Raw genomic sequence first — 26991 nt, forward strand, 5'->3', positions numbered from 1 at the left:
GAGATTATTGATCATTTTTATCAATTCTCGATCGGTAAAGAAAAAGGTTAAATTTAGTACCAAATCTGTGTAACAAATGGTATCAACCCAAAAATTGCTGCAACAACTTATGAGACATAAGTGAGCATGGGAATGGCCATCATATACTTCTATCATAATGTTCCAAGCTCTTATATACTCTCACAATTTATTTTAATTAATTAATTCATGAATTCATTCATTCATGTTTATTTCTGATTTACGACTACAACAATTTGACACACAGCGCTGTGCTGCATCTCAAATTAATCTTCAGGTTCCCAGTTTTCAGATGATGTACACCACTTCTATGTGACATCTACTGCTGACCTGCTATCTCTCCCTAAAGACCCCCTGTACCCCCCAAAAAAAGACAAAAATTAGTCTTCTGTAGTTCTCAGCAGGTTAATCTGAATCTGTAAAATGTAACCAGTAACTATAGCTGTCAAATAAACGTACTGGAGTAGTAGTATAAAGTAGCATAAAATACATAAATACTGAAGTAAAGCAAAAGTATCTCAAAATTGTACTTAAACAACATTATAGTAGTCTATTTAACAGGTTACAAAAGCATTCTGTTCAGGTCTGGCTAATGTTGTAATACGGTTACTTGTGAAATTACATACTGAAACAGGAGACTGCCGTCACTGGTTACAGGTGGCTGCATCTTTGCTGCATTGCTGCACTGAAGCCACTAAAACACTTCACTGTTCATTTATGGATTTGGATTTATGCAGCTATTTGTCCAGTATTTGCATACAATGCTCAAGGAGTATTGTTGTGCATCTATTGACATGGCGTTTCCCTGCACTTATTGCAGTGTTTAAACAGTGACAAATACTGCAGTAAAGTCCACAGTGTGTCTGTGTGTGTGTGTGTGTGTGTGTGTGTGCGTGTGTGCTGGTTCAACACCACCCTCTTTAGTTGTTATTATGATGACAATCTCTCATATCCCACTCTGCGTCCCTGGTCCTCTCACCTTGTCTCTCTAAAGAGGCCTTGGAGGAGACCAAAGTATATTACCTTTTCTTACAAAAGATAGCACTGCACCCAAAAACACACATCCACAGTCTCTCTCAAACACACACTCACAAACTGGCGGAGACTCAAGCTCCACTCTTTTCTATTACAATCTGTGAAGACACACAGAAACGACGGGAAAAGTGCTGATCCGAGGAAGCATAAACTTTGCCTGCGTCAGTGTATCAGCTTAGTGCTGTAAAGCAGAGATATATGGTGACACTAAAACTGAGTGTCCATTCGAAGCATGACTGTGCAAAAACGTAGGTGGAGGGATACCACTAATGACGGGACCAGGGGAGTGAAGAAGACACAAAGAGATTTGAATGATAGAAAGGAAGGGAGGGAGAAAGAAAATGAGAGATATACATGAGCAATGATGAAACAGCAGGAAGATAAAAAAAGCTCTGAGAAAATTGGTTTTAGTGAAAGAGAGGGAAAATGAGAAATAGAGATGGACAGGAAGGATACAAAGAGGTAATTGTTTATCTGCTGAAGCAGCTGGGTTGGATATTATATTGCCCCCTCTTGAGCTGTGGTTTCAAAGGTCTCGCTGCAATCCACAGTAGGTGACACTCCTACTGATTCCACCGCTGCATGAGCACTGCAGCACCTCTTAAAGCAGTACAGTATTTCACTTTAGCGGTCACACATTTTTCTCTTCTCTTGGCAAACACACGGAATCTCTGGGAAGTCACGAGCAATTGACTTTTAGCTGCTCTGATTCACTGCCTGAGCAGTGCACACAGGGCTTTTGTTTTTGAGCTGTAATCAATACATGAAATGAGGAAATAGTGCCGTACAAATATCAAACTGTGCACAAATAAATTCCACATATATGAAGCTACAGTTGTTTAGTTTAGCATTGTCAAAATGACACAAAGGAAGTGACTGCAGACACTCGCTTCTGTTCAATCTACTGTTGACAAGTGTTATTCAAGAAACACACCAGAATCTCACTTTCATGTCCACTGTCACAGTGACAGCAGGCCCACGGCTCCCCCTAGTGATGAAACCACCAACCAGCACTAAATATAAAACTAATTACAGGACAGCTCTCTCTTCTGATCTCTCTCTGCATCTCCCAAGAGTCTCATCCTCTCTGTTACTAACCCACTGGACCTCAATCACCCACCCACATGTACCACATAACTGTTAAACATGTTTTAAAAGTGTCTCCACTTCCCCACGAGGGGTCCTTCACACACCCACGCTATTACCCCTCATGTGCTACTGCATCATCATTACAAATTAGGTATTTATAAGCTCTTATCTTGACATATCTAGTGGGTGAGCAGAAAATAGTTCCCTGCTTGTTACAAACACACCTATTAGCGAGTCTCTGTGGGGATTTCTAACTGAGTTACATGAATATAAGTGCTCATACTGCACAGACTATGAGTAGTGGTACTTTGGCTGTGGTCTGATTTGAGAGTCACCTTGAACATCAGCTAATAGATTTAAAGTATAAGGATGAGTGTGTTAAAGTTAAAGCTGGCACGGCTCCTTTCAATTTACATGAAGCAGTGCGGGAGAGTAAGGAGAAGCTCCGCTGGGGGATTATCCTCAGGCAACCTCTTTGAGACCCGAGGAGAGCGCTGCCTCTTAAATAACCGCTTATCAGCCCTCATCAATAATGGACAAATACCAAGAGAGGGGATGAGCGAGGCAGCGATACTTAAAGACCAGAGTGCAGAGAGATGGGGAGAAACAAAGACAGAGAGATGGATCATTTATGTCTTAATAGAAGATGTTTTGTCCTTATTTTCACAGCTCGTATCCAGTAAATGAAAAGTTAAAGGAACAGTGTGTAACATTTCAGGGGATCTATTAGCAGAAATGGAATATAATACTCATAACCATGTTTTCATTAGTGTATAATCACCGCAAACTAAGAATTGTTGTGTTTTCGTTAGCTTAGAATGAGTCCTTCATATCTACATAGGGAGCGGGTCCTCTTCACGGAGTCCACCATGTTTCTACAGTAGCCCAGAACGGACAAACCAAACACTGGCTCTAGCGAGAGCCGTCCACGCTTTTACATTACCTGAAGGCCACCGTATTTCTCCGACACGCTTGTGAAACTGCGGTAATGAGTTGCAGAGTGTAAAACCGTGGTACCGCCTGCCGCCGTCTGACTTCCATTGCTTCTAAAGTAGTGTTATTATGGTATGGATGGCCTCTGAGCGAGGCAAATGGCGTTACCACAGTTTTGCATTCGGCGGCTCACGTTAGATGTTGCAATCTGCAACCAAACCACTAGATGCCACCAAATCAATCACACTGTACCTTTAAAACGATTAAAAAAGTCTTAAGATTTTTCTTTACTTGCCGATATTCAAATTTCTGTCTAATTGTATGTCTTTCTCAGATATAATAAAGCAGAAATGTTTTTATTTTTCTGAAGCTGGGACCATTTCTAATTAAAGCTGAGAGAATTTCAGAGTGTCAGCCGAGCATGGTGATCCACAGTGACTGTCTGGCACTCTCCTAAATGAGCATGTCAAAAGGACAAACCGATGCCCTATTGATTCACCCTGGCTGGTGCTGACACAAGTGCAACACCAGAAGTTTTTGTGTGTGTGTGTGTGTGTGTGTGTGTGTGCGTGTGTGTTTGCAGAGACTCAGCTGACAGACATGCGTGCGAGACTCCCGTTGACTTCCCAAGCCGCAGAGTTGATTAATGAGAGTCATGTTAAGAACATGCATTAGCTCACTCAGTAGCCGACTAATGAACTGGTGATATGTCTTTGTCTGTGAGTACTGAGGGAGTGCCCTATGTCACATTTAGCAAGCAGTCTCAGACTTGTTAAGACCAGTATGGAAACAGGATTGACTAATGGAGGACGAAACTGGTGTCCCAAATTTAGGGTTAGACATATATAGAAAAGGGGTTAGAGAAGGGTAAGCCTCTAGGGAATTAATAAGTCAATAAAATATGACATTTCAACAAATGTGTAAGTGAGGGAGAGCAGGCAGTGCACAAAATGATCGACCAGACTGATAAAACAGTAATTAACTTAACGCATTTCTGTATGAGCAGTCCGTCCTTCTCCTCCCACTCTCAGATGACCATATAGATCTCAAATACTACTGTAATTTAACTCAGAGTTTCAGGAATTTACAGGACTAAATTGTATTCTAGATTGAAATATGTATTTAAAATTAAATATAATTTAAACCTTTAACAATGTTGCCGCATTTGTAATGATTTATATAACTTATTCAGTAATTAATATTGGATTGATTTTGAATTTCCAAAAATTGCTAATGTGACATAAGAGCATGTGATATACAGTATAGGCATACACTCAGTTAAAGGGACTGTTTGTAACTTCTTACACATATAAATCAATCCGGGTCGGTGTCCCATGCGCGTTCGCGTGTGGCTACGCTGTTCAGACAAGACTCCAACACAAACTACACGGAAGCACCAAAACCGCAAAGTTATATCTAGTGAAGCCCGTCTTGCAAATCAGTGTTGACCGCGGTCGGAGGACGCAGGGGAGACCGCTTTGGTCTCCAGGGCCGGAGTCTCTGCTGTACTCTGCTCCTCTGCCTGCCTAACTTCACTCAGCTCGCTCCACCTCACGTGCATGCGCGCACACTACACACTGCAGAAGAGTTAGTTTAGCTCTGATAATATCTAGTGAATGTTCAGTGGACGTTTGTGCAGAAATAAATGCTGCCGCTCCTCCAGACCAACAGAGGTTTCCCGTGTCTTGTGAAGGGACGGGGCTCCGCAACGAGTTACGTTATCGTCTCCGACCAAAACTCTGGTGTCTCCCTGCGGCTGCGGTTGGGAAGCTGAAGCAGGAAAAGCCAACACTAGGATCATCACTGATTCGTGGAGAGACCTTCGTCTGGTCAGCTAACATTACTGCCAAGCAGGTGAAATATAGAGTGATATTGTGGTTTTAGCTGACGTGTGTCGCCTCACTGTGTTGACGGATGCTCGCTCACATTCAGGTAGCGCGTGCACACGGGCGAGCGCGAGCAACAGGACGCTGACTTTCGTTGACTTAACGGCCACAGGTGTCGCTGTTACAACCAATTTCTGATTCTTACAAACAGTCCCTTTAATTGAAGCCTTTTTGAACACCTCACAATAATACAACAGCTTCAATAACCTACTGTGTTCAAGGCACAGTGGAGTAGCCTACATGTTAAATTAACCTCCATAACACCAGCAACTAGCAGGCTACCAGAGTACACAGCAACAAAACATCACATTTAACCAGCAGTAAAGCCACAGAGCTAGCAGAGACAGAGAAACAGGAGTGTAATTGACTCACTTGTTTGAAGAAGACGACATTCAAGTAGTCTGTCCACTGCTAGTTGTTTAACTCGAATAACGTTACTAACCTCTTATCATTTGAGTCATCTCCATTCAGTTAGATAACATTTAATGTTTTCTTTTATGCTAATCAGAGGATGTAAACTTCACCTGACGCAGCCGTTGACGTAGACTCGTGTCGTAAGGCTGCAGTACCATTGTTTCACCACACTCGTTCACTAACATGGGCCGGCCGTTACACACCAGAGGGGCGCTGTTTTACCGATTTGAAGCTGACACTGTGGAGGAGATACCCCGGATGTGACCACGACATACAGGAAATTAATGGATCTATTAGTACAGAGGTCAGGGGTCAGGGGTCAGCAACCTCCCTGTGGATTTTTTAAAAAAATAGTGGAAATGAATAACTGTTTTTGTTTACATTTTCATTTGTATTTATCATTCTTGTAGGTCTATGGTACGACGGTACGACAGAGTATTAGGGCCACATTGAGAGAAAAAAATAAATCTGCGATTTAGAGAATCAAGTCAGAATATTATAAGAATAAAGTCATAATATTATGAGAATGAAGTCATGATATTATGAGAAAAAAAGTCGTAATATTATGAGAATGAAGTCATAATATTATAAAGTAGTAATTTTACGTGTTATTTTCTTTTTTCTCGTAAAGTTATGACTTTATTCTCGTTATATTATGACTTTATTCTCGTTATATTACGACTTTTTTCTCGTAATATTATGACTTTATTCTCGTTATATTACGACTTTTTTCTTGTTATATTACGACTTTTTTCTCGTAAAGTCACGACTTTTTTTCTCATTAAGTTATGACTTTATTCTCGTAATATTATGACTTTTTTCTCGTAATATTATGACTTTACTCTCGTAATATTACGACTTTTTTCTCGTAAAGTTATAACTTTATTCTCGTAATATTACGAACTTTTTTCTCGTAAAGTTATGACTTTATTCTTGTTATATTACGACTTTTTTCTTGTTAAGTTATGAATTTATTCTTTTTCTGCATTAGACATATATACTATATACTTAGACTATAAGCTGTGTTATCTTCATCACAATGCTCAAATGTTTTGCGGCTTTTTTTTTTGCCTAAAATGGCTCTTTTGATAGTAAAGGTTGCTGACCCCTGTTTTAGTAGAAAAAAATGAAACAAACGCATTTTAAACGTTAAAGGGAGTCCTTAAAATCCCCTGGAGTCGGTTGCTTTAACAGTGTGTAACTTAATTGAACACACTGTAAAATAAAACCTCTGGTTGTAGGGATTTCCCCATCTTTTAATTACAAAATGATGTGCTTACTTTCTCTCTGTCCAAAGTAATTTATTACATGACTGGTTCTAAGCCAAAGGTGTCACAGGATCCATGGATCCCACAGGAGTGTAAAGTCCACCATAGTCTTATCACACCCACACAGAGCTTTTAATAGCTTTAAAGCATTCATAATAATAAAAAAAAGGCTCTAAAGCAGTCACTGCTATATTTATACACAGATGGAAATTGGCCAGTACTTTCAGAAGAAAGTCGATCTTGGTGGTAGAAGCTAATGGGTATGCAATAAAACAAACACTTAATCACTTAATTTTCCAATTGAAACGGCAGAGTAATGAATTTCCCATACCAATAAAATAGACGTCATGAAAAATAGCTAGTTTAGTGCTATATATAGCTTACAATTAAATGCATTTCTCTACACACACACACACTCACACACACTTCTGTGACTGCCTGACCAATTAAGAATTTAGTGAGGATCCCAGCTCCTATGTTAAATATTCACTTGTTTTCCAAGATGAATAAAGGATGAGCAATTGACGCATTTATCTGCATGCGTATCTGTCTGTGTCTGATTGCGTGTGTGTGTGTGTGTGTATGTGTGTGTGTGTGTGTGTGCGTGTGTTTGCGTGTGTGTGTGTGTGTGTGTGTGGTCTATGGATCACTGGTTGAGTGCACAATTTCATTCACTGCTTCTCAAGTGTCGAATGGTTACAGCTTCATTAGGCTCTGATTAAGAACACAGACTGAGACACATAAACTACCACTACAATATAAAGTGAGACAAATCAGTCCCCATCTCCCTGCACTTGAGCACCAACACCACTTGCTTCCTTATAGTGATAAAAATTATCTGATTTCTTCTCTTCATTTTAAAATAGTCCTCTGTTATTTGTATTTTAGCATTGTTCCCCTCTCTTCACCCCTCCATCTCTTGTTCCTGTCAGTTCATCACCATAATAAATAAAGTTGCATGCCTGGACATGCTTCTCCTTACATAGGCAGAGCCAGAGTCTAAACACTTTTAGTGGACACAAGCCTCCAGTACAGAGAGGACAGGCTTGTGACTGGCTGTAGTCAATAAGCATTCCCTGTTGCCTCCTCTTATTTGGAGTTCAAACACAGCACTGTTATATTTGTTCTCTGATTTTCTTTTCCTGCCTTAAAGTAACGTGGAGCTCAGAAACAGTCTCACAGAGTCTCAAATAACTCCTGAACAATGTGGTGTAGTATCTTTACATCCATGTCACATGAAGTGCTAGAGTTACAGTGTATAGTAAAACTGCATCATGCAAAATAAGATTAGAGCAAATAATAATCATATGCATGCTTGCAAAAGGCTACAATTTGGTGGTACTCTAACCTGTAGTTTTTTTAAAGGAGTAGATATGTTTAAACAGATTTCCATTTCTGCTCCCAACTATGACAAATGAGTTATGTTTTCTGCTGCAAAAGGGATATTTTTCACTACAGTTCATAATAAATGTAGTCCTCTTTTGGCACAAACAGCTCTGAATATGTATCTGGTATAGAAAGTGAAGATGCAAAAGTAGTTGCTGATTATGCTGCAGATCAGCCTCCCCCATATGTACCTCGATAATAATAATAATAAAACTGTGAAACTATATATATATATTGAGATTTTACATTTGACACATTTACACATTTTTCTATTTTTTTACTTAAAAAAATGGTGATTGAAGGAAAAATACAATGATTGATGTAAAAACAGGAAAATAAACAAGCTAGTAGAGAACAGAGAGAGAAAAGTGAGTGACAGAGGAGTCGAGAAACAACTGTGGAGACTCTGTCACCTTCACGCTGCGGTCTATCAGCAGCCAGAGCTCATTTAATCAAATGGACTGACAAACATCCAGACTGTCTGGGCGCACACACACACACACACACACACACACACACACACACACGCGCACACACGCGCACACACACGCACACACACACACACGCACACACACACACTGGTGCACCCACGAACACATGACATATGCTTCATAATGTGACCTTCTGCCCCCTGGAGGTCTAAATGCCCCCTCACTGTCACTCCTTTACCCAGCATTCCCTGCTCTGTATCCAATAATATCATGGGCCTTTCATTAATCTATTTCCTCCACTAGGCTGATTGAATTGATGACTGCTTTAATTCGGTCTGTGTGATCAAAAATCAGCAGAGTGCATTTGCCATTTAGGTTAAAAGGGGATGTACTAGATTGATGCTTTTTTTACAGGAAAGGTTGATTGAATACAATAGTTATTTTTCAGCTTAATATTCATTTAGTCACCCAAATAAAAACATGAAAACTGCCTTCCTGTCCTAAAGCAGCGAGTACCTACTCGTATGAAACCCCCAAAAACATAATTATTTCACCAAAGCATGTTTTGAGCACTATACTATCATGAAAAGTGTGGAAATTGTGAACCAGAAAGTCATCATAATGGTATAATGCAGCATTTTAGAAATGTAAAAAGAGTAGCAAAAACCTGATAATAAAAAAGAAAACTGTTGCACGAAAACAATGTAGCTTATCCTAATTCTTCAAAATAAGCCAAAGATCTCTTTATATTACATATTATACACATTATTATACATTTTATATTGTATTTATGTCTTGCTTTTTTAATTAATTTTTTTTTATTTATTTTTTTTTTTAATATTTTTATTTATTTATTTTTATTTTCTGTGTAAATGTTTTATGTCTAGTTTGATATCTGCTCAGTTTTGAGGAATATAAAAGATGAAAAAAAGCTTATAATTCCTTTACTGCAAAGTACAGAGTTGATTTCTGGCACAAATAAAGTGTTTCATCCAAAGCAGGAAGAAGACTTCCTTTAGAGGAGAGGGAAACACCAGAGTGAACCTGTGCCGGATGTTCATTCAGCGGTGACGCGTTCAGGGACGACATGTGCACTGGCTGGCTGTCAAAGTCAGTTTCTAAAGCTTTTTAAATCAACTCTTTCTGGAACAAAGTGGCTGATCTCTGCTTTTCTAACACGGCTCACTAACATTGTCACATAGCGACAGTATCTGGCCCCGATTTGATAACTAGCGTTAACATTCGCCACATTAGCCCCCCGAGGAAGTGTTGAATGCATAAGTTCTGAATTGAAAGTTGTCACCCCGGCCTACATGGTCAAGATGCACATTAACGATGAAGTGAGCATGCACACAGAAGAAACAAACACACACATATGCTCCTTCACAACCGAAAACACACACCCACGCCCCAAACACAGACACGCACACTCATGAATAATAAACTGTGGGGCATGGGAGGGCATGGCGTGAAGCTGAGGCTCGTAGTTTGTCTCTTCTTCCTCTTCCCATCTGTGCTCTTTGCATAATTTTGAATGACTCAAGCGTTTTCAAAAAATAGAAACCATGCGTGTGAGTGTGATGTGTATGCGCTGTTACATGCAAAATTAGGGCATTTTTGTTAGTCTTCGAAAATTGAGTTTAAATTTGAATTAATTTTAGGGATTGTAGTTTGAGGTTAGAGTTGTAGTTAGGACAGTTGTTCCCAACCTGAGGGTCAGGACCCCACCGAGGGATCACAGGATGATTAGTCTCGTTAGCCTGACCTACACAGCGCTGGGTCAGCACTAAAGAAAGGTCTGGCTGCACCCATTATCATTCTGCTATAAGGGGAAAAATGCTCTGGCTTGTTTATATTTCGTTAAACCACTCACAATCGTCCTGGGGCGGCGTGTTAGTCAGCATGTTAGACCTAAGAAAGCGAGCTCATGAATAAAGGTGAAGTAGTTCAGCCACATGAGTAGGAGAGGATAGGGAAGAAGATGACACATTTCTGCTACGTGATCAAGTTTCTTTCTTAACTTTTCTTTTATCTTAATTCTTTTTGTTGTGAAATACAGACCTTTTCAGACCCCTATAAAGTATTCAAAAGGGAAAAAAGTACTTGGTGGAACTGTCATAACAACCTTTGATGGGGCACCATAAGTACACGTTTCTTTGTTTTAAGGGGTCATAAGCCAAATAGGTCGGGTCAGGAAATGCTTCCACAGACTTCATCAAGTCACAACTCACCTCTCTTTACAGAGCCAGAAGGATTTTAAAGGAAAACTTGTTGGCACTGAGGGCACTTCACTGATTTACATCTCCCCCTTTGGGGTGTTCATATGTTAATAAAATCATTTCATATTAATATTTTGTAGCTGACTGTTTTAGTTTGGGTAAAGTCATGGCTGGATTTATTTTTTTTATGGTTAAAGGATTTACATTTCAGGAGATATAGGCTGGAGAAATAATATTTCCTTTGACTAAAATAGATTTTCTCTCCTGTTTGTGTGTGTCTGTGTGGCCGGAGTGTCCAGCGCAGGATTTGACCACTAATACACACTGACCTGGAAAAGGAAGTCGGCAGCCAGCTGTTTTATTAGGTTACCATGGCAACGAGCACACATACACACAGAAAAGCCTATGTACACGCATATGCCAAGGTCCCAAGGTGAAAGGCTAACAGCACATGGCCATATGAGCTCCCATAGCCAGGCTGACCCAACAGGGGTACAGACTGCCATCACACTCCCCCCTCTCTCTCTCTCTATTGGTGGACACAGAGGGGTGCAGGAAAAGTCACACTCCATGCCGTCATTTCTTTTGCACCAACTCAACAAGTTCAGGTCATGTTATTATTACACTGATTGTAATATAGTCAAATATGTTTGCAGAATATAGCCACAGAATCAGAGATGAGAGTGCCTGGGGAATGAACAGGCTGTTCAAACGACCAAAATACAGTTCATGGAAATGCTAAGCCAGCAGTCTGTCCAAATATAAAACACACATGGACACCCCATTTTGAATCAACACTGTGGAGCCTGACTTGGATATTGTGTGATTGGCAAATCGCTTTTTATTAACAGTTGTATTTCGCTCATTTTATCAATATGGAGTTTGGATTTCTGCTATTATACTTGTGGTGCTGTTATGTGTCTAATAATGATAATTGAGGACAGCTTTGTTCAGGCAACTTTCTCTGATAAATAAAGGTGAAAGAATAACCACACACAACCAACAACAGAAACTCTATCGGAGAATTAAATGCTTTATTCAAGATCACTCTTCTCCATTGGGAACAACAACAACACAATGAAGGCAGAGCAGCTACATGCTGCTTTCTAGCCAGAGGGCTGAGCAGCGACCCACAATGTCCCAGTCACACTCACTCAAACCACTCACCAACATGATGCTTTGTCACAGATGACAAACTAGAAGGAAAACAACAAACACTCTGTCTTCAAAACAAAAACAATGAGTCATTTGGAGGATGATTTAATCCATGTTTATATTCTGGTGCAATAACTTCTATTAATGCACGTATCCAGTTGAAAATGCTGTTGGTTGTGCAGCTTTAACATGCAAACATGAACATAGAAAGGAGCTACTCCACACATTATAGCATAAGCATTAGTATATCCACAATATAAGTGTAAATATCAAGGAAAAAACTGTCCAAGATAATGCAATGATTGTGTTTGTCAATTTAAAGGTGCTAAATGCGTGATTGCCTCCATACGGCTCTCAACATGGCAACGGCTGAGTCGGCGTGTCGTAGCTAACAGTGCTAACAGCGCTAACGGAGAAAACAATGGCAACAGTGCTGACAGAGCTAACAATGTTAACCTGGGGCGGTGTTACACTTCAGAGATGGCGCCGTTCGTCGAGACGGCGTTATCAGCTGTAACCGCCGTACGAGAGCAGTGCAGAGCACATGCACTAAAAGCACACACGGCCTGCCCAGCAATGTCAACAAAGCACTGAGAAGCTCTGATTACAAGACACACAGAAGGAGAGTAACTTTATTCTCTGCTCAGGTAGATATTACTCCGCTATATCTTTATTTATATAGATTAACGCGCTGAATATCGTATAGAGAACCATTAAAAACTAAAATCAAACTAAGAAAATGTGTACACAAGTTAATGTTTTGGGCTTCATGCAGTTTGAGGATTTCATCAATTTGTTATGCCACAGTATTGTATATGCACACTGCATCAAATATGGTTCAATCCAGCTTTTGACAGAACATGAACAACGTGACGCATTACAAAATGAGTGCAGACACTCTTCCTCTCTTTTTGTTTATTTTAAGAATGAATTTGTCAAGAACCATGTGTTGAACCATCGTGTTGAATCAGACACAACACACTGACATAAATAATGAATGTGCCCTCAGAGAGTCAACTGTTGGGTTTCACGTTGAGATCAATAGTCCCCGTGATGCAGCGGATATTGCATAGTAGAACATGAGTGACACAGCGCCGGCGCTTCCATATAGGCAAACTTGATATACAGGGCAGCGAAATGTGGGTCAACTATTCCTGAGCAACTAATCAATAGCAGTAACTGCAGTCTCGCTGAGTTACGCGTTCTGTAAGCACAATGAGTTGCTGAGTACTGTGCCTATCACACACCTGCAGCCACCTCCCTATCCCGCCTCCCGCCCCCAGCTATCACGACAACAAGTTTGATTGTATTCGAGGAAAAACAAAACAAATGCAATGTGAGTATAAGGAAATACTACAGCATGTCTAAACGAGCAAAATTATCGGAATTATCTGAATCAAAAAAGAGGAGACTATTGAAGGAACATGTACTCCAAAAACAGAGGGATTGAAAGATATGAAGATATGAAAAGGTAAACTTTATTTGCTCCCTTGTGGTAGAGATTTGTACTGGTATAATCTCATTTGAGGAGCTGAAATTGCATTATTGGGAAAATAGCTATACATGATGCTATCATGACTGCTGTAAAGAAATCTGGAACCAGGTTATTGGAGTTATTATGTAGACCTGTTTGGTGCGTTATTTCTACATGGATCAGGGAAATGCCTGCATACTTTAATATTGTTGATACTGTGATCACACTAGTGTTGCTATTTGTGTTATGTGTATAGAGTATTGGCGTTAGTGTGTTGTTGCTGGTATGGTACATTGCAAATAGAGTGGCAGAATAATTGTTTTTCCGCCAAGAGCGGCAGAAGTGCATGTGCCGGTCCTATTACTGTTGGAAGCAAAGATGCGGGTGTGTGTGGGCTCAGTGGGTGAACGTGATTATGTTCTAGATAAGCATTTTTTAAGGCTTTTTTCACACCTCCATTGTGTGTTATTATTCCAGTTACTAATGTGCAAACTTTTTTTTAATCTCGAATGAAACAATGTGAACATAACATCCGGTAAACAAACATGACAGCATAGAAACAAAGCATTTTCAAACAAACAGTGGCCAAATAACTACAAGCCCCACAACCAACCACCATCCAACTATCCAGAGCGACATCACCCCTTACATAAATAAAGTCGATTCTGGGACCACAGATGATAAAATAACATCAACGAGGCAGAGGAATCTAAAGTTACACACTAAAAAATGTAAACAACTTAGTGAATCTCAAGTCAGCAGTGGTCAGAGGCAACGTCCATCCCTCTTAGTTATAATGCTGTGAGGGTCGCCATGGCAACAAAGGCAGGTGTGAGCCTTGTGGTACTGAGGAGTACTGCTATAAAAGTATCCAGGAAAGTCCTACAAACATTCACACACACACACACCAGTGAGGTTACCTGTAGATCATGCCCGTCTGGCTCTTGATCGTGTCGTGCAGCGACAACGAGTGGAAGTTGAGAAACTCCTCCAGCTGTTTGAGGTGCACCACGCCGTTGGATTTGCTCGGCGTCCACAACATCAGAGGAGCGTAGGGTCGCGGCCCCGTCCCCGCGATCGCCTGCCTGGCGAGCCTCCCCTGACCCGTGCATTGGGCCTGGACGCCACCCTGACCTCCGCCCTGACCTCTGGACCCCTTCTGCTTCGGGTTGGGGATGTCTGGGCACGTCGCTTTGTACAGGTACATCTTCCTGCTTCACTTTATCCTCTCTTTCAGTCTCTCCCGTCTTCTGTGAGTCTGTCCCGCGAACATGTACGCTCAGAGTAATCCAGGTAGGCCGCCTCGCCCACGCAGCGCTACACGGACTCTACTGTATGTGTGATTAAAGCTCAAAGGAAAGTGAAGTATTCCTCTGGATGGATGAAGCTCCGCATAAAGTATATTCTTCTTATTTAAAAAAAAAGCAAAACAAAAGAAGAAATGCAGGAAAATCCAATTTTGTCCAAACAGTATTCAAGAGTCCGTAATTAAAACTTGAGTCGAATCTGTGTGCAGGCTGCACGTCCACACAGGAAAAACAGGCTTTTTACATGTGCTCCTCCATGGGCTGTGCCACATATGTTCTCCGTGCACACACACACATGCAGATATAGAGACACACTCTCTCTCCGCTGCTCTCTCTATCACACAACACACACACACTCATGCTGTCACTTTGCCCCCTGCTCAGCCAGTCGACATTATAAGCTCAGTTTGGTTTTGCTCCCTATTAAATGGCATGGGAATCTGGGGCATTTTTTTCCCGCCCTCCCTCTCTCTCTCTCTCTCTGTCTGTCTCTCTCTCTTCTTTTACCCCTTTTCTCTCCAACTCCCTCTTATCCTCTCTCACTTTCCCCATCATCCCTCCTTTGTCTCTCAGTATTCCCTCTGTCACAAGCCCTTTCACTTACTCCTGATTTCCTCTCTTTTCTCTCTTCCAGCATTTATGTCTCTTGCTATTTCCTTTTCCTCCACCCATCTCCTTTTTTTTGCATGTTTTACATCCTCAACCCCCTTTAATATTTCCTTTTGTCTGTCATTTCTTTGCCTTGCCCTCCTTTTCTCCCCTCTCTCTCTCTCCAAACAAAGTGAACTCTGGAGTTTTGCCCGTAACAAACACCTAAAATAAACACACACACACAAGCCGACAGCGAGTTATGCACAATTGCACACAGTCTGTGGGCAGTGTTTTCATTATGAAGTGAACCACAAAATAAAATGGGGAACCTCTTTCTTCTGGTGTGTTTTCTCTCTCTCTTTCTGTGTCCCTCACCACAGACTTAATCACCTCTGGCCTCCTCTTGGGAGCGTTCAATGACATCACGTCTGGTCCTTCAGTGGGTTGTGGGAATCATGAGGAATGCCATTCTCCCATATCAGGAAGTTTGAGTTTAGACACAGCCACTTTTTCTACACACACACACATTCATCATTGGTATTCAACAAATAATTTGGTCAATTGCTACTTGGCCCCAAATACCCAAACATAGACGGGTCCAACATGCACACATAAACAAAGCCCAAAATGACGTAATGGTTTGTGAATGTGCTGTTGAGGCTCTTCATCATAATATAAATCCATCCTCTGAGTTTAACTTTTGCTTGTCAGGATCAAGTTGCTTTCTTCTCTCCTGCAGGTATCAGGTACCGACTGCTTGGCTGTCCTTTGTTTCTTAAACTTTGTGTATAGACCTGAGTGCCACTGCATGGATTTCGTTTTATTTAGTTTTTTTTTACATTTTTGTTAATCCTGGAATAACCTTTAATTCTTTAAGTTTTGTTTCTTTTCAAAATTTGTAAAAAACAAAACAAAACAAATTGTACAAATAAACAAATAAGGCTTTGTCATGGCCATCAGCGTGTGATACCGCTGCACAAAGCACCCTTTAGCGTCTGTATGAGACAAACCGGCTTTCCATTAACAATGTAAACCCATCTGTGGCAACAGTAAACACTTAGAGAAAGTGCACCAGGAGTGACGTAGTTTAAAGAGCGAGAAGAGACGCACCAGGGGGGTGGGAGGGGAGGTGGATTGGTCCAACAAACACAAGGCTTTCATCCAGGAGACCGCTGTTTGTGTCCCATGCACTAAGTTTAATTTTCACTTTACAAACGTAGTAAGCAACTGTTAAGCCCAACCATGTAGTTTTTCCTAAACCTAACTAAGTTGTTTTGTTGTCTAAACGTAAAGTGACGCCAGGGGTGTGACAAAGCGGCGGCATGTGATGAGTTGGCATGAGAACGTGTTGAATAAACGGCTTGCAACCACAGAATGTATAAAAAAAAAACACTATTTTTATTATCATTTGTTTGTTCAAGAAGGACTTGTAAAGTATTCTTTTTTTCCAGAGCTGACCAGACCCCCATACTGAACCTGCAAAAATATGAACCTGTCGCAGAAGCTAATTTTACCAATGCAAAGACAACCTGCTACATACACACACACACCCAAACACACAGAATCAGGGAGGGAGGCTGAGGCAGAGGGGCAGCTGTGTCCATTGTCCGGCAGGATGGGTGGAAAAACTGATCCTGCCTGGCAGCAGGAATGTCAGCTGAGCTTCTGCAACGCCAGAGTGTGTTTACAGCGTATTTATAGTCACTAGAAGCATCCGTACACATGGAACCCATACATGCACACACATTACAGTAAACTTGAATATCACAACAACAAAGAATTAAGTTTTTTTTTGCAATAACAAATATTCACTATTTATTTTACAGTTGTGTCACGTTTCTCTCTTTCGCTTTGATTTGTTTGTCTGTTATTTTTTCTGTTTTATTTTGGCCTCTGGTGTTGAGAACAGTCACAATCTCCTTTAAGCCGCGCAGCATGTGGGCAGGTGAGTCACTGACAAGAATAACAAAAAAAGATGGAGAGGATAGAGAGAGAGGGGGGAGAGCAGGGAGAGGTCAGTTTGGGGGAGCCAGTTGGGGGTTATGGCAGTGAGTACGGGAAGTCTGCATTATGAGAAACAAAAGTGCCTTTGATACTTTTCTTTTTGCACTTGTCCCACTTCCTCTCCCGTTAACTGTTTACCTATTTTTCACTCTGAACTTTTTCCATCAGCATCATCCTCCCTGAGACTAATTAGCCATTTTACTTTCATTTTACCCCTCCACCCCCACACGCACTCCCTCCAGTGAGTGAATCTCTTTACAATAATTGCATATGTCTGATAATTATCCAGAGGTCCATAGAAACGGAACAAGTAGAGCAGCGTACCACAGCACAACGCTGCACACCTTTTTTTGTGGTTTAAACTAAAATAAAAGATGAAATGACTGAAGTTTGTGTCCACGTTGTAACCTCTCACTAGCAATATGTAGCGGATAAAACAATATTTCTGTGTTGTTTTCTTGAATGGAAAGCTCTTTCTATGCCATCTGACTCTATGGCAGCAATAATTATGCCAGTGATGATTCTCCAGCCCTGAGGGACCGTCCTGCTCCTGTTTAACACCAGTGTGTTGGCCTACATTCTCCACTAAATCCCATTGTTACTATCATTGAAAATCTAAACCAGCTTAAAGCTGAAGGGTGAAAGCAAAGCGAGGATGATAACATTATATTACATTTATTGACTGTATAAAATATATGGACAATACACCAAATGCATCATTGCATAATCAACATTTCAGCTGTGACAAGGCTCGTCTTTATCTTATTGTTCTTCTAATCATCTTTTAAAAGATGAAGCAAGGAGATAAAATACTATTCAACAGGTTTGTCTACATCAGAATATGATCATGCTCCATGCAAGGCTCTCGCTGTTGTGTGAATCAAACCACTAATCTTGGCAGCAGCCCATCAAGCTCTGTAACATGTGTTTTTGTTCTCCACATCGTATCATGTTGCCACACCTTTGTCTCTGGTGCCAAGAGTGGGATGAAATATATATCCAACAATACCTGGTCAGAGAAGGGCAGTGATACTGTTGGCTGTCATTATCGCTTCAACCAAACGAGTTTCCTTACGTGCTTTCTGATGTAGGGGGAAAAACGCTTTGAATATTGCCATAAAGTGATGATTTAAAAAAACAACTGTGTGTAACAACTCTTCCCGTGTCTTAATAGAATAACAGAATAACCACCCAATTCGACTGTTATCAGGCCATTAAATAGGCGTTATCGGTCGCCATAACCACCATAGATGTGGGTCATTAGGGGCCTACTACGCCTACAACATTGTAAAAGTGAAAGTAAAACTTCAAAGCAACATAATCTAACATGTTGAAAAATAAATAAAACAATACGTTTTGAACACAAACAAAATGGCTTCTTTACGTTTAGGCAACGCAACTACAAGTTTTTTAGGTTTAGGCAACGCAACTACAACTTCTTTAAGGTTAGGCTACAAAAAACGTAGTCAAGCTTAGGGACCTCGACCTCATATGGAGTTTCACACGATCTATTCTACAGCGCCTGACTTCTGCTTCTGCTCCTGTCTTACTACGGTTGCTAGAGGTCACTGTCGTGTTCTTTTATACCTTCTTTCGGTGATCTACCATGTGAGATGATAAAACCTACTATTGGGTGTAGTAGGGCCCTATTGACCCACATCTATGGGGCTAATAGCTATTGATAACTCCTGAGTCCGATATAGAAGATAAGATTTGTTGTCGAAAAACACAACTACAAATACAAGAAAGAATTTCAAGAATTGATTGCAGCATGAAGGTGTTTTTTTAGGAAAGTGTGTCTGTCCATCACAGTCTGCAACGGTGCTGCCGCCGTCTGCTCATGATGCATCTTGTTACCGACTGACAGTTCACTTGTTTGGTTTCATATTTTGCTCTATTAAAGCATTATTACACTTAATTTAATTCTATAAAATTTCTGATTATTTCTTTATCAAACATATTAGAGGATTGCTGATTAGAGTAACTTTAAAATAAGCAATGTACGATAAAGTAGGTACTGTAAACAGTGTGATCCCAAGACAAACATAGTAGGCTATGTGTGCACATAACACCACACAAACAATAACAAACACCCTCTAAAGGGAATTTTACAAGGTGATTGGTGTTATTTTTTGCCAGTTACAGAAAATTCAATATAGTCAGGCAGAAAACATTCATTAAACTGTCCTAACGTGCATGAAGACAATTAGAAGAGAAGGAAGAGTTTTAATACTCTTGTCTCTATCAAAAACACATTAGCATTTAGTTAATTTGTAGGAGGGGGACATTTGAGAGGGAGAAAAGGCTATTTTTAGTTCAGGATTTCTGTGGTTATATTCTGCCCCAGTTTTTATGCAGAATCACTGGAGAGCTAAAAATCGTAGCAATTGTTCTGATTCAAATGAGAGAGAGGATATCCAGCCATCGCATGTTTGGCATCTACGTCAGGGGCTCAGAGAGGAGAGCTGGCAGACAGCGAGGGTGCGTGTGTGTGTGTGTGTGTGTGTGTGTGTGTGAGCACGAGTTGGCTGATTGCAAGAAGGGGACTTTTGGAGGGTTTCATCTCTTTTCTAGGTCACAGTCGATCATTCTTTCAAGCAGCATACTGACTCCCTGTTATAATAATGGACTCCCAGTGATCAGACACTAATGATCTGTATTGATTCTCCAGAGGGAATTAATTATAAATGTGTATAAATGTGTTTTTATCAGTGTGTGAGTATGTGTGAGCGTGTGAAGGTCGTGCTGATCTTATAGTGATTCACACGGTGTAGTCCTTTTTATTGGTCCTTCCACTGAGCTCATCACTTCGGAAACATACCTATTAAACACTCTCACACACACACAGATAAACACACACACCCCTCACACTCCACATGCATCTGTCAATCTGTCAGTCGACCCATGAGAGGCTGTCATCGTATCTTTATGAGCCTGTAAATAAGGAGCATGTGAAGTGTGCAACAACCGCTAACATGTCGCCAAGCCAACTCTTAAAAAACACCAGAAACCACATCTGAAATAACAACCTGACGTAGTATTTGTGTTCTGATTTGACAAGGGGGACCATTTGATAAGTCGTATTTTTCCTCAATTAACAGGCTAAGTGCATTAACTCTTGAATGGAGTAAATGAAACAATACTGACTTTAAAAACTCCATCTGTCAACACTACGGTGTTGTGCTGCAATTGCTGTATTTCAAAGTATGCATTACATTACTGCTCAAATTATGTTTAATGAAAATGTTTGTATTTATCAAGCTGGGTCTTTGTGGCCATTTTGAAGTCATGCTAACTTGCACACAAGCATGAGCTTCTTAAAGCTTATAAACCATATAAACTTAACATACTGTTAATCATTTCAAAAACTTTTTTTTGAGTCCAAACAAATGTAAACACAGGAATTAGCCCCCCTGGGTTAGCTGTTGTAGCTAAATGCGTAGGGCTTTACTTACCAGCTAACCAAAGTAGCCGATTAGCTGGCTAGTTGGTTGGCTTGCACCCGTTTTGAATATTATCAGCTGATTGAATGGGTGCTATCAGCAGTTATCGACCTCATAGATATGAGTTAGAAGGGGCCTGCTACATCTACTAGTAGGCTGTTATCATCTATTCACATTGTTGATCACCAATATGAATACAAGAATACAATGCCGACCTCTAGTGCTCGTAGTGATGACGGGAGCAAAGGTGGAAGTCAGGTTGTAGTATGGATTTATATAGCGCTTTTCTAGTCTTCCGACCACTCAAAGCGCTTTATCTAAATACTCATTCACACACCGATGGCTATGCCTTCGGGAGCAATTTGGGGTTAAGTGTCTTGCTCAAGGACACATTGACATGTGACCTGTGACCCGGAGCAGCCGGGGATCGAACCACCGACCTTCCGATTAGTGGACAACCTGCTCTATCCTCTGAGCCACAGACGCCCCAGTATAGAGAGCAACAAAGTCCACTTAAGGTGGTGGTCAGGGGCGATGGGTCAAACATACTTTCACCCGGGAGACCGCTGTCCGTGTCCCGTGTCAGCCCGTTCACAGGAAAAGGCGTATGAATGCCACGATAATGCGCAAGGCATTTAGCGTGCAATAAGAACGATATAAACAAGGCCAAAAAGAGATCAGACGGCACATAGTAGCTGCTAGAAATCTTACATGAAGTAAAGTCAAATGAAACACATTGTCGTTCCTGACAAAAATAGTTGCTGTTGTCAGTTCCCGGCTGAGCTTTGCATAGAGTTTGATTCTGTTACAGTCAGCCAATTACTGGTCTCTGAATAGTGAACAAACAAGTCTGGATTATAGAAATCCATTTGAATTAAATATTTTGCTTTGTTGCTCTGCGAAATAAATGGATCCATATATATTTGGGAGACCTCGACATTTTGTCGCCACACTGTGCCCTTGGCTCTTAATCCTCCTAGTCCCTGCTTTGTTTTTCTAAATTAGAGAGCGAACAGAGCCCAAACCAGCAGGGAGGCTGGAGAATAAAGACAGAGAAGGAGAGGAGATAAGAGGAAAGGAGAAAGGCTGGACTACAGACCCGTGAATGTGGAGCTTTAGGCTTGAATGATTGGAATGGGGCACAGACGGATTAGGCATTTAGCAACAAGAAAGGAGAGAAGAGCGACGAGAGGGAAGACATGGCAAGGAAAGAGGAGCAGGGGGGGTAACCTAATACTGAAAATATCCCTGTGTGAGAAAACGGAGAGGAGAAAGGGAGGAGATGGGAACACAAGATCACCACCACTTCCGCATTAATATTCTAACTTCCGAAAAGTGGACACTGGCGTCACCACCTGGAAACCAGCACTATTGGTGCTTCCTGTCTGCCAGTCACACAAGACAAGAATCAAAACACTCCCTCTCCAGCCTCCATATGTTTTGTCACCATGGTGTTAGGAGGATGTCAACATGGTTTAATGCGGCAAGACAGATGCTGGCTATTAGCATTACGGCCAGATCAGGTGACACAACTCTAAGCCAGAGGTCTTTATGACCAGCGTGTCTCCTGTGACACACAATGCTCGCAAATGAAATGACAGGAGGGGGACCACTTGTCAACAGATATGGGCCTGGCCCAAAAATACAGTGCACATTCACACACCATGTGTATTTACTGCATGCACATCACTTGAGCTGAGCAAAAAGCCTTTAATACTTCTGTGTGTGTGTGTGTGTGTGTGTGTGTATATCCGTTCTTAGCTATACCTAGTAATACTGTTATTCGCGTATATGCCACAAAATCAATTTGTATGTAATCCTCAAAATTGTGAAACAGGCAGCATAAAGAGCGACAAACGCCGGGTGGGAGGGTAGGTGGGAGGTCGGGGTGGATGGACAGGTAAAAAAAAAAAAACAGCGTTCAAAACCATGAGTAAGCGTTGATTTGTTTGTCACATAACTTCCTTACTTAAGTTACGCCACTGCTGGAACATACAGTAAATCTGTTTAAACAGTCACATTGTGGGGACTCGCCTTCCTTTTAAGGACAAAATGCACGTCCCCATAACGTAAATCATTACGCCCATGAGACTGGTGTTCGTTCCCCATATGAAACCAATCAAGTCGACGTTGATTTATTTGTCACGTTACTTCTGTAGTTATTTTAACCCAAACCATGATCTTTTCCTGAACCTAACTAAGTAGTTTTTGTCAATCTCGCAAGAGTTTCCCCAGTTCATGGGCTCCCCTCTAGCTACTACCACCTAACTTCTGTACTTAAGTTACGTCACTTCTAGAGTTATTTTAACCCAACACGATGTTTTTTCAGAAACCTAACTAACTAGCTTTTGTTGCCTAAACCTAACCAAGACGTTTCCTGTGAAGACGTACGTTTATTTTGAAAAGACTGCATGCATGTAATGAGCGAAATTTGACACATGTCACTGGACATTCATAGGAAAATTCACAAAAAAGAAGGAAGAACTATTCGTCAGATATCATACAAACTGTTGTATGAGGATATGTTGGTGTGTGTGTGTGTGTGTGTGTGTGTGTGTGTGTGTGTGCGTGTGTGTGCGTGTGTGTGTGTGTGTAAGTAGGAGTGGCTGAGCACTCCTGAGATGAATTTGTCCCATGGAGCCAAATAACTTTGTGCATCAACAAGCAGCTTTGTACAACACATTAGGCCTTCTATCTGTTTGCACTGTGTCAAGTGTGATTGCATTTGTGCTATTTAAGGTGTATCTCTCGCACACACACACACACACTCACAGGGCTTAACTGACCTGTAGGGCATGCCGGTCTTATGGGCGACTGTGTCCTCTTTGCCCATTCCAAACATTTTCAGGTACCAGTTGGTCTCGATCTCTCTGATCAGCGCCGCCTTGTGTCTGTGCTGCAATCCCTGCTTCCCGGACGTGGACCCGCGCTTGGCATCCTGGCCTCGGTGAGCCTTCGTCCCGCTGAGAGAGGCCACCGAGTGTTTGCGGTGGAGCGGATGTACGCCACCGAGGCCCCCGCTGCTCCGGGCGGCAAGCATGGCCCCAGAGGGTGCCCCCTCCCCTCAAGGGGCAGAGTTCAGGGAGCAAGGTGACGAGGAGGAGGTGCAGGTTTCCAAGCCCTTCTTTTTGACAGATCACTCCAGCTTCAGAGAGTGATGCAAGTCTGAGGGAAGCTTCTTCTGTCTGACTGTCAGACCCTCGTCTCTCTACTCTTTGGCCATCTTCTGCACGAACTCTCTATACTTTCTTTTGTTTTCAAGTCTGTTTCCTCTCTGATCTGTCTCTCTCTGTGTGTGTGTCTTTCTGTCCGTCTGTGCAGTGTGCCCGCTAGTCTCTTATAGCCTCATCCAGCCTGAAACAAGATCCTGGTTTCCTTGTCTCGTCACCGCCGGGACCGGCCTAAAAGGAGGGAGCCAAACATGCCAGGCTGTCGACAATGAGTACGCAACATCTCACACACACACACCCTGCATACATGATAGGTGTACACAGAAAGTGCTAAAACAACATATAAGAATGATATGATGTGATGATATGAATACACACAAACTGCATACATTTGAATCCACATTGACACAAACTCTAAAGTAAAGTGTTGGTAGTAAAGAGAAGATAAAATGAAAAATACTCTACATTTGAATGTGGATTTAGGCAATAAAAACAGTGGAGATTTTTTGAAGCAGAGCTAATGACAATTATTAAAACACACCACATGTACACTGGCACACACACACTTTGTTTTTTATCTTCAGGGTTGGTATCAATAACAACTCTATATTTACTCTCCTCCTGGACCTTTTCAGAGTCTTGGAGTCTTAACACCATTCCTCGTGTCATAAGACTCCAGACAGAGAAACACAAATGTACACCTCTGTCAGACATTATAACAATGTGGAAACACAGACATTTGGCTTCAAATTATGGTGAGCACAGACACACACTATGTTAAACATATGTAGTATTTCAGACTTTGCCAAAAGAACAAATATGACATCTGACTATTAGAGAACCCAAAAAGTATAAATATAAAACAGTCAAAGCACAGCACTGCAGCCTGGCTTGAATATATTACATGTAAATTCATATTATAGATGCTTTGTGTCTCACTCTGTTTCCATTTGTGTGTGTTTGTTCTGCTGGAAGTTCAAAGTTCAAATACCAGCCTGTTTTGATTCACAGGGCGTCAAATACCGAGGCTTAGTCACGGCCGTCGGCGTTCGGTACCGCCGCGCAAGACAACCTTTAGCCCCAAACGCACCGGGCGTTCCATTAACTATAATGTAAACCCATCCGCAGCAACAGTAATCGCTCAGAGAAAGTGCTGTGGTGACGTGGTTTAAAGAGTGAAAAGACACACACTGGGTGGCCGGGCAGGAGGGGAAATGGATGGGCCAAACAAATACAAGACTTTCATCCAGGACACCGCTGTTTGTGTCCTGTGTTCACAACGTTCAGTTTCATTTTCACTTTACAAATGTAGTAGTTTTACGTTTTTTTCCTTAACCTAACTTAGTGGTTTTGTTCCCTAAACCTATAGTGACACCATGGGGCGTGACAGAGCGGGGTAATGTGATGATTTGGGATGAGAACGTGTTGCAAATATACCCAAAGATACCTTATATACCTTCATGGATTCCCTTCTGACAACTTTGAATCCATCCTCTGGCAACTTTTTCTGACCACAGATGCATACAGCCACGTATAAACTTTATTTTTGGCCTGAATGTACCAGAGAGAGTGAGACAAAACAACAAAGCGGCACTGCGCAAAGAGGGGGGCGGTATATAAACTGAAGGTGAGTGGAAGGACCCAGGTGATGCACGCATTCAATCATCGTTTGTGTGGCGGAGAGGGATTGCATGCCGATGAGATGTTAATTCATGTCAGGTGTAATGCAGGAAGAGCAGGGGGTCGATGTGGCACTTTACCACCAGACTCAACACAAGTTTAGTTGAATACGCAGAGAAGTTCAAAGTCAGTCTGTTATAAGGAAAAGAGGAGGGTTGGTAAAGAAGGAAGGAGAGAGGCAGTGAGAGGATTTGGACTCAGTGTGGAGTTCATTCATTATGAAAGCTGGCTGAGTAAAGTGCTGGCTCACTTGTCCAAACCAAAAAGGATGAGGGCAAGCTTTGTTGGAGGTGCAACAGGGAGCTCTGCATTTTAATTTTCAGAAAAATCTTCGAACAACTGTTTGAATTTAAAGCAGATCCCATTTGTACTGTTTCACAGTAAAGATGACAGAAATGTCAGAGATACAATTTCTTGAAGCTCATTAATTCCCTCTGTTGAATGAGAGCATCCATGCAACGTCTTAAATTCAGTCAAGATTCAGAAATATTGACAGAAAACCTAATTAGTTACGACACCTGTCAGCTACCGTGAAAACGCTGTCTGCTGCTGTCCAGCTGACTCTTGCAAGTCTCTTGTAAAAGGTGTCACATATCCTGATCTTACAATTTGGCTTCGGGTATACCTACTGAGTTTGATTGTTATTGTTATTACTGTGGTTATTGTCTAATCAGTAGTAATATGATTATTGTTAGTAATGGTAAAGAATTACCTTTGAGGGGATTTGCTGTCTGCAGTCTTCCTCCATCTTAGTCAGGGCTCTGCCATGAGACTCTATCAATATCTCCCTGTAAACACACACAAACACTACATGAATACTCAGGGCAACATAGACACATACTGCAGCATTCAGTCATTCCAATATCTCGTTTTGAAATGAAGGTAATGTCCTGTATTTATAACTTAAAGGACCACTGTGTAGGATTTGGTGGCATCTAGCGGCGTGTTTGCAGATTGCAACCAACTGAGTATCCCTCCGCTCACCGCTCTCTTTCCAAGCGTGTCGAGAACTACGATGATCTTCAGGTAACGTAAACATGCAAAAGGCTCTCTCTAGAGCCAGTGTTTGGTTTGTCCGTTCTGTGAAACATGGCTGACTCTGTGAAGAGGACTCGCTCCCCATGTAGATATGAAGTACTCATTCTAAGCTAACGAAAACACAATGATTCTTAGTTTGAGGTGATTATACACTAATGAAAACATAATTGAATACTTGATTCTATTTCTGCTAATCTATTACCTAATATGTTATATCATATCATAATATTGTTGTATTTTTATGTGGTGCATTTTCTGGATACTCAATTGAGAAAACCTTGACACTGTAGATAAAATAATGTATTTTTTTTATATCCACTGAATTAACGGACCTTACAATTGAAGGTACTTCATCACATTGATATTAAAATCCCATAGGCAGTCCTGCTTTATGGCAAACCTGATGTGCAACATCACCTGCAATGGTGGCAAAATCTCTGTCAGGAGTTA

The 26991-nt window shown here is 41.3% G+C and overlaps 1 protein-coding gene across 4 annotated transcripts in view; it reads right to left on the reverse strand.

The window, feature by feature from the left end:
• The window catches only part of kcnab1a (potassium voltage-gated channel, shaker-related subfamily, beta member 1 a), a 128912-nt gene extending 104831 nt beyond the window's left edge, over positions 1 to 24081 (reverse strand). For 2 of the 4 annotated variants that reach the window (XR_005207608.1, XM_037775475.1), the window contains exon 1: positions 23440 to 24080. Coding sequence is in view for 3 of the 4 variants with exons in the window: in XM_037775475.1 (XP_037631403.1) it covers positions 23440 to 23693 (254 nt within the window). In the remaining variant the exon portion in view is untranslated. Of the gene's footprint in view, positions 1 to 5333; positions 5548 to 23439 lie in introns of those variants that run through there. The other 2 variants (XM_037775476.1, XM_037775479.1) reach the window with 2 other exon arrangements.
• Between the last annotated feature and the right edge of the window lie 2910 nt (positions 24082 to 26991).

The sequence above is a fragment of the Sebastes umbrosus genome, chromosome 7 (assembly GCF_015220745.1).
Source record: "Sebastes umbrosus isolate fSebUmb1 chromosome 7, fSebUmb1.pri, whole genome shotgun sequence".
Classification (NCBI taxonomy): domain Eukaryota; kingdom Metazoa; phylum Chordata; class Actinopteri; order Perciformes; family Sebastidae; genus Sebastes; species Sebastes umbrosus.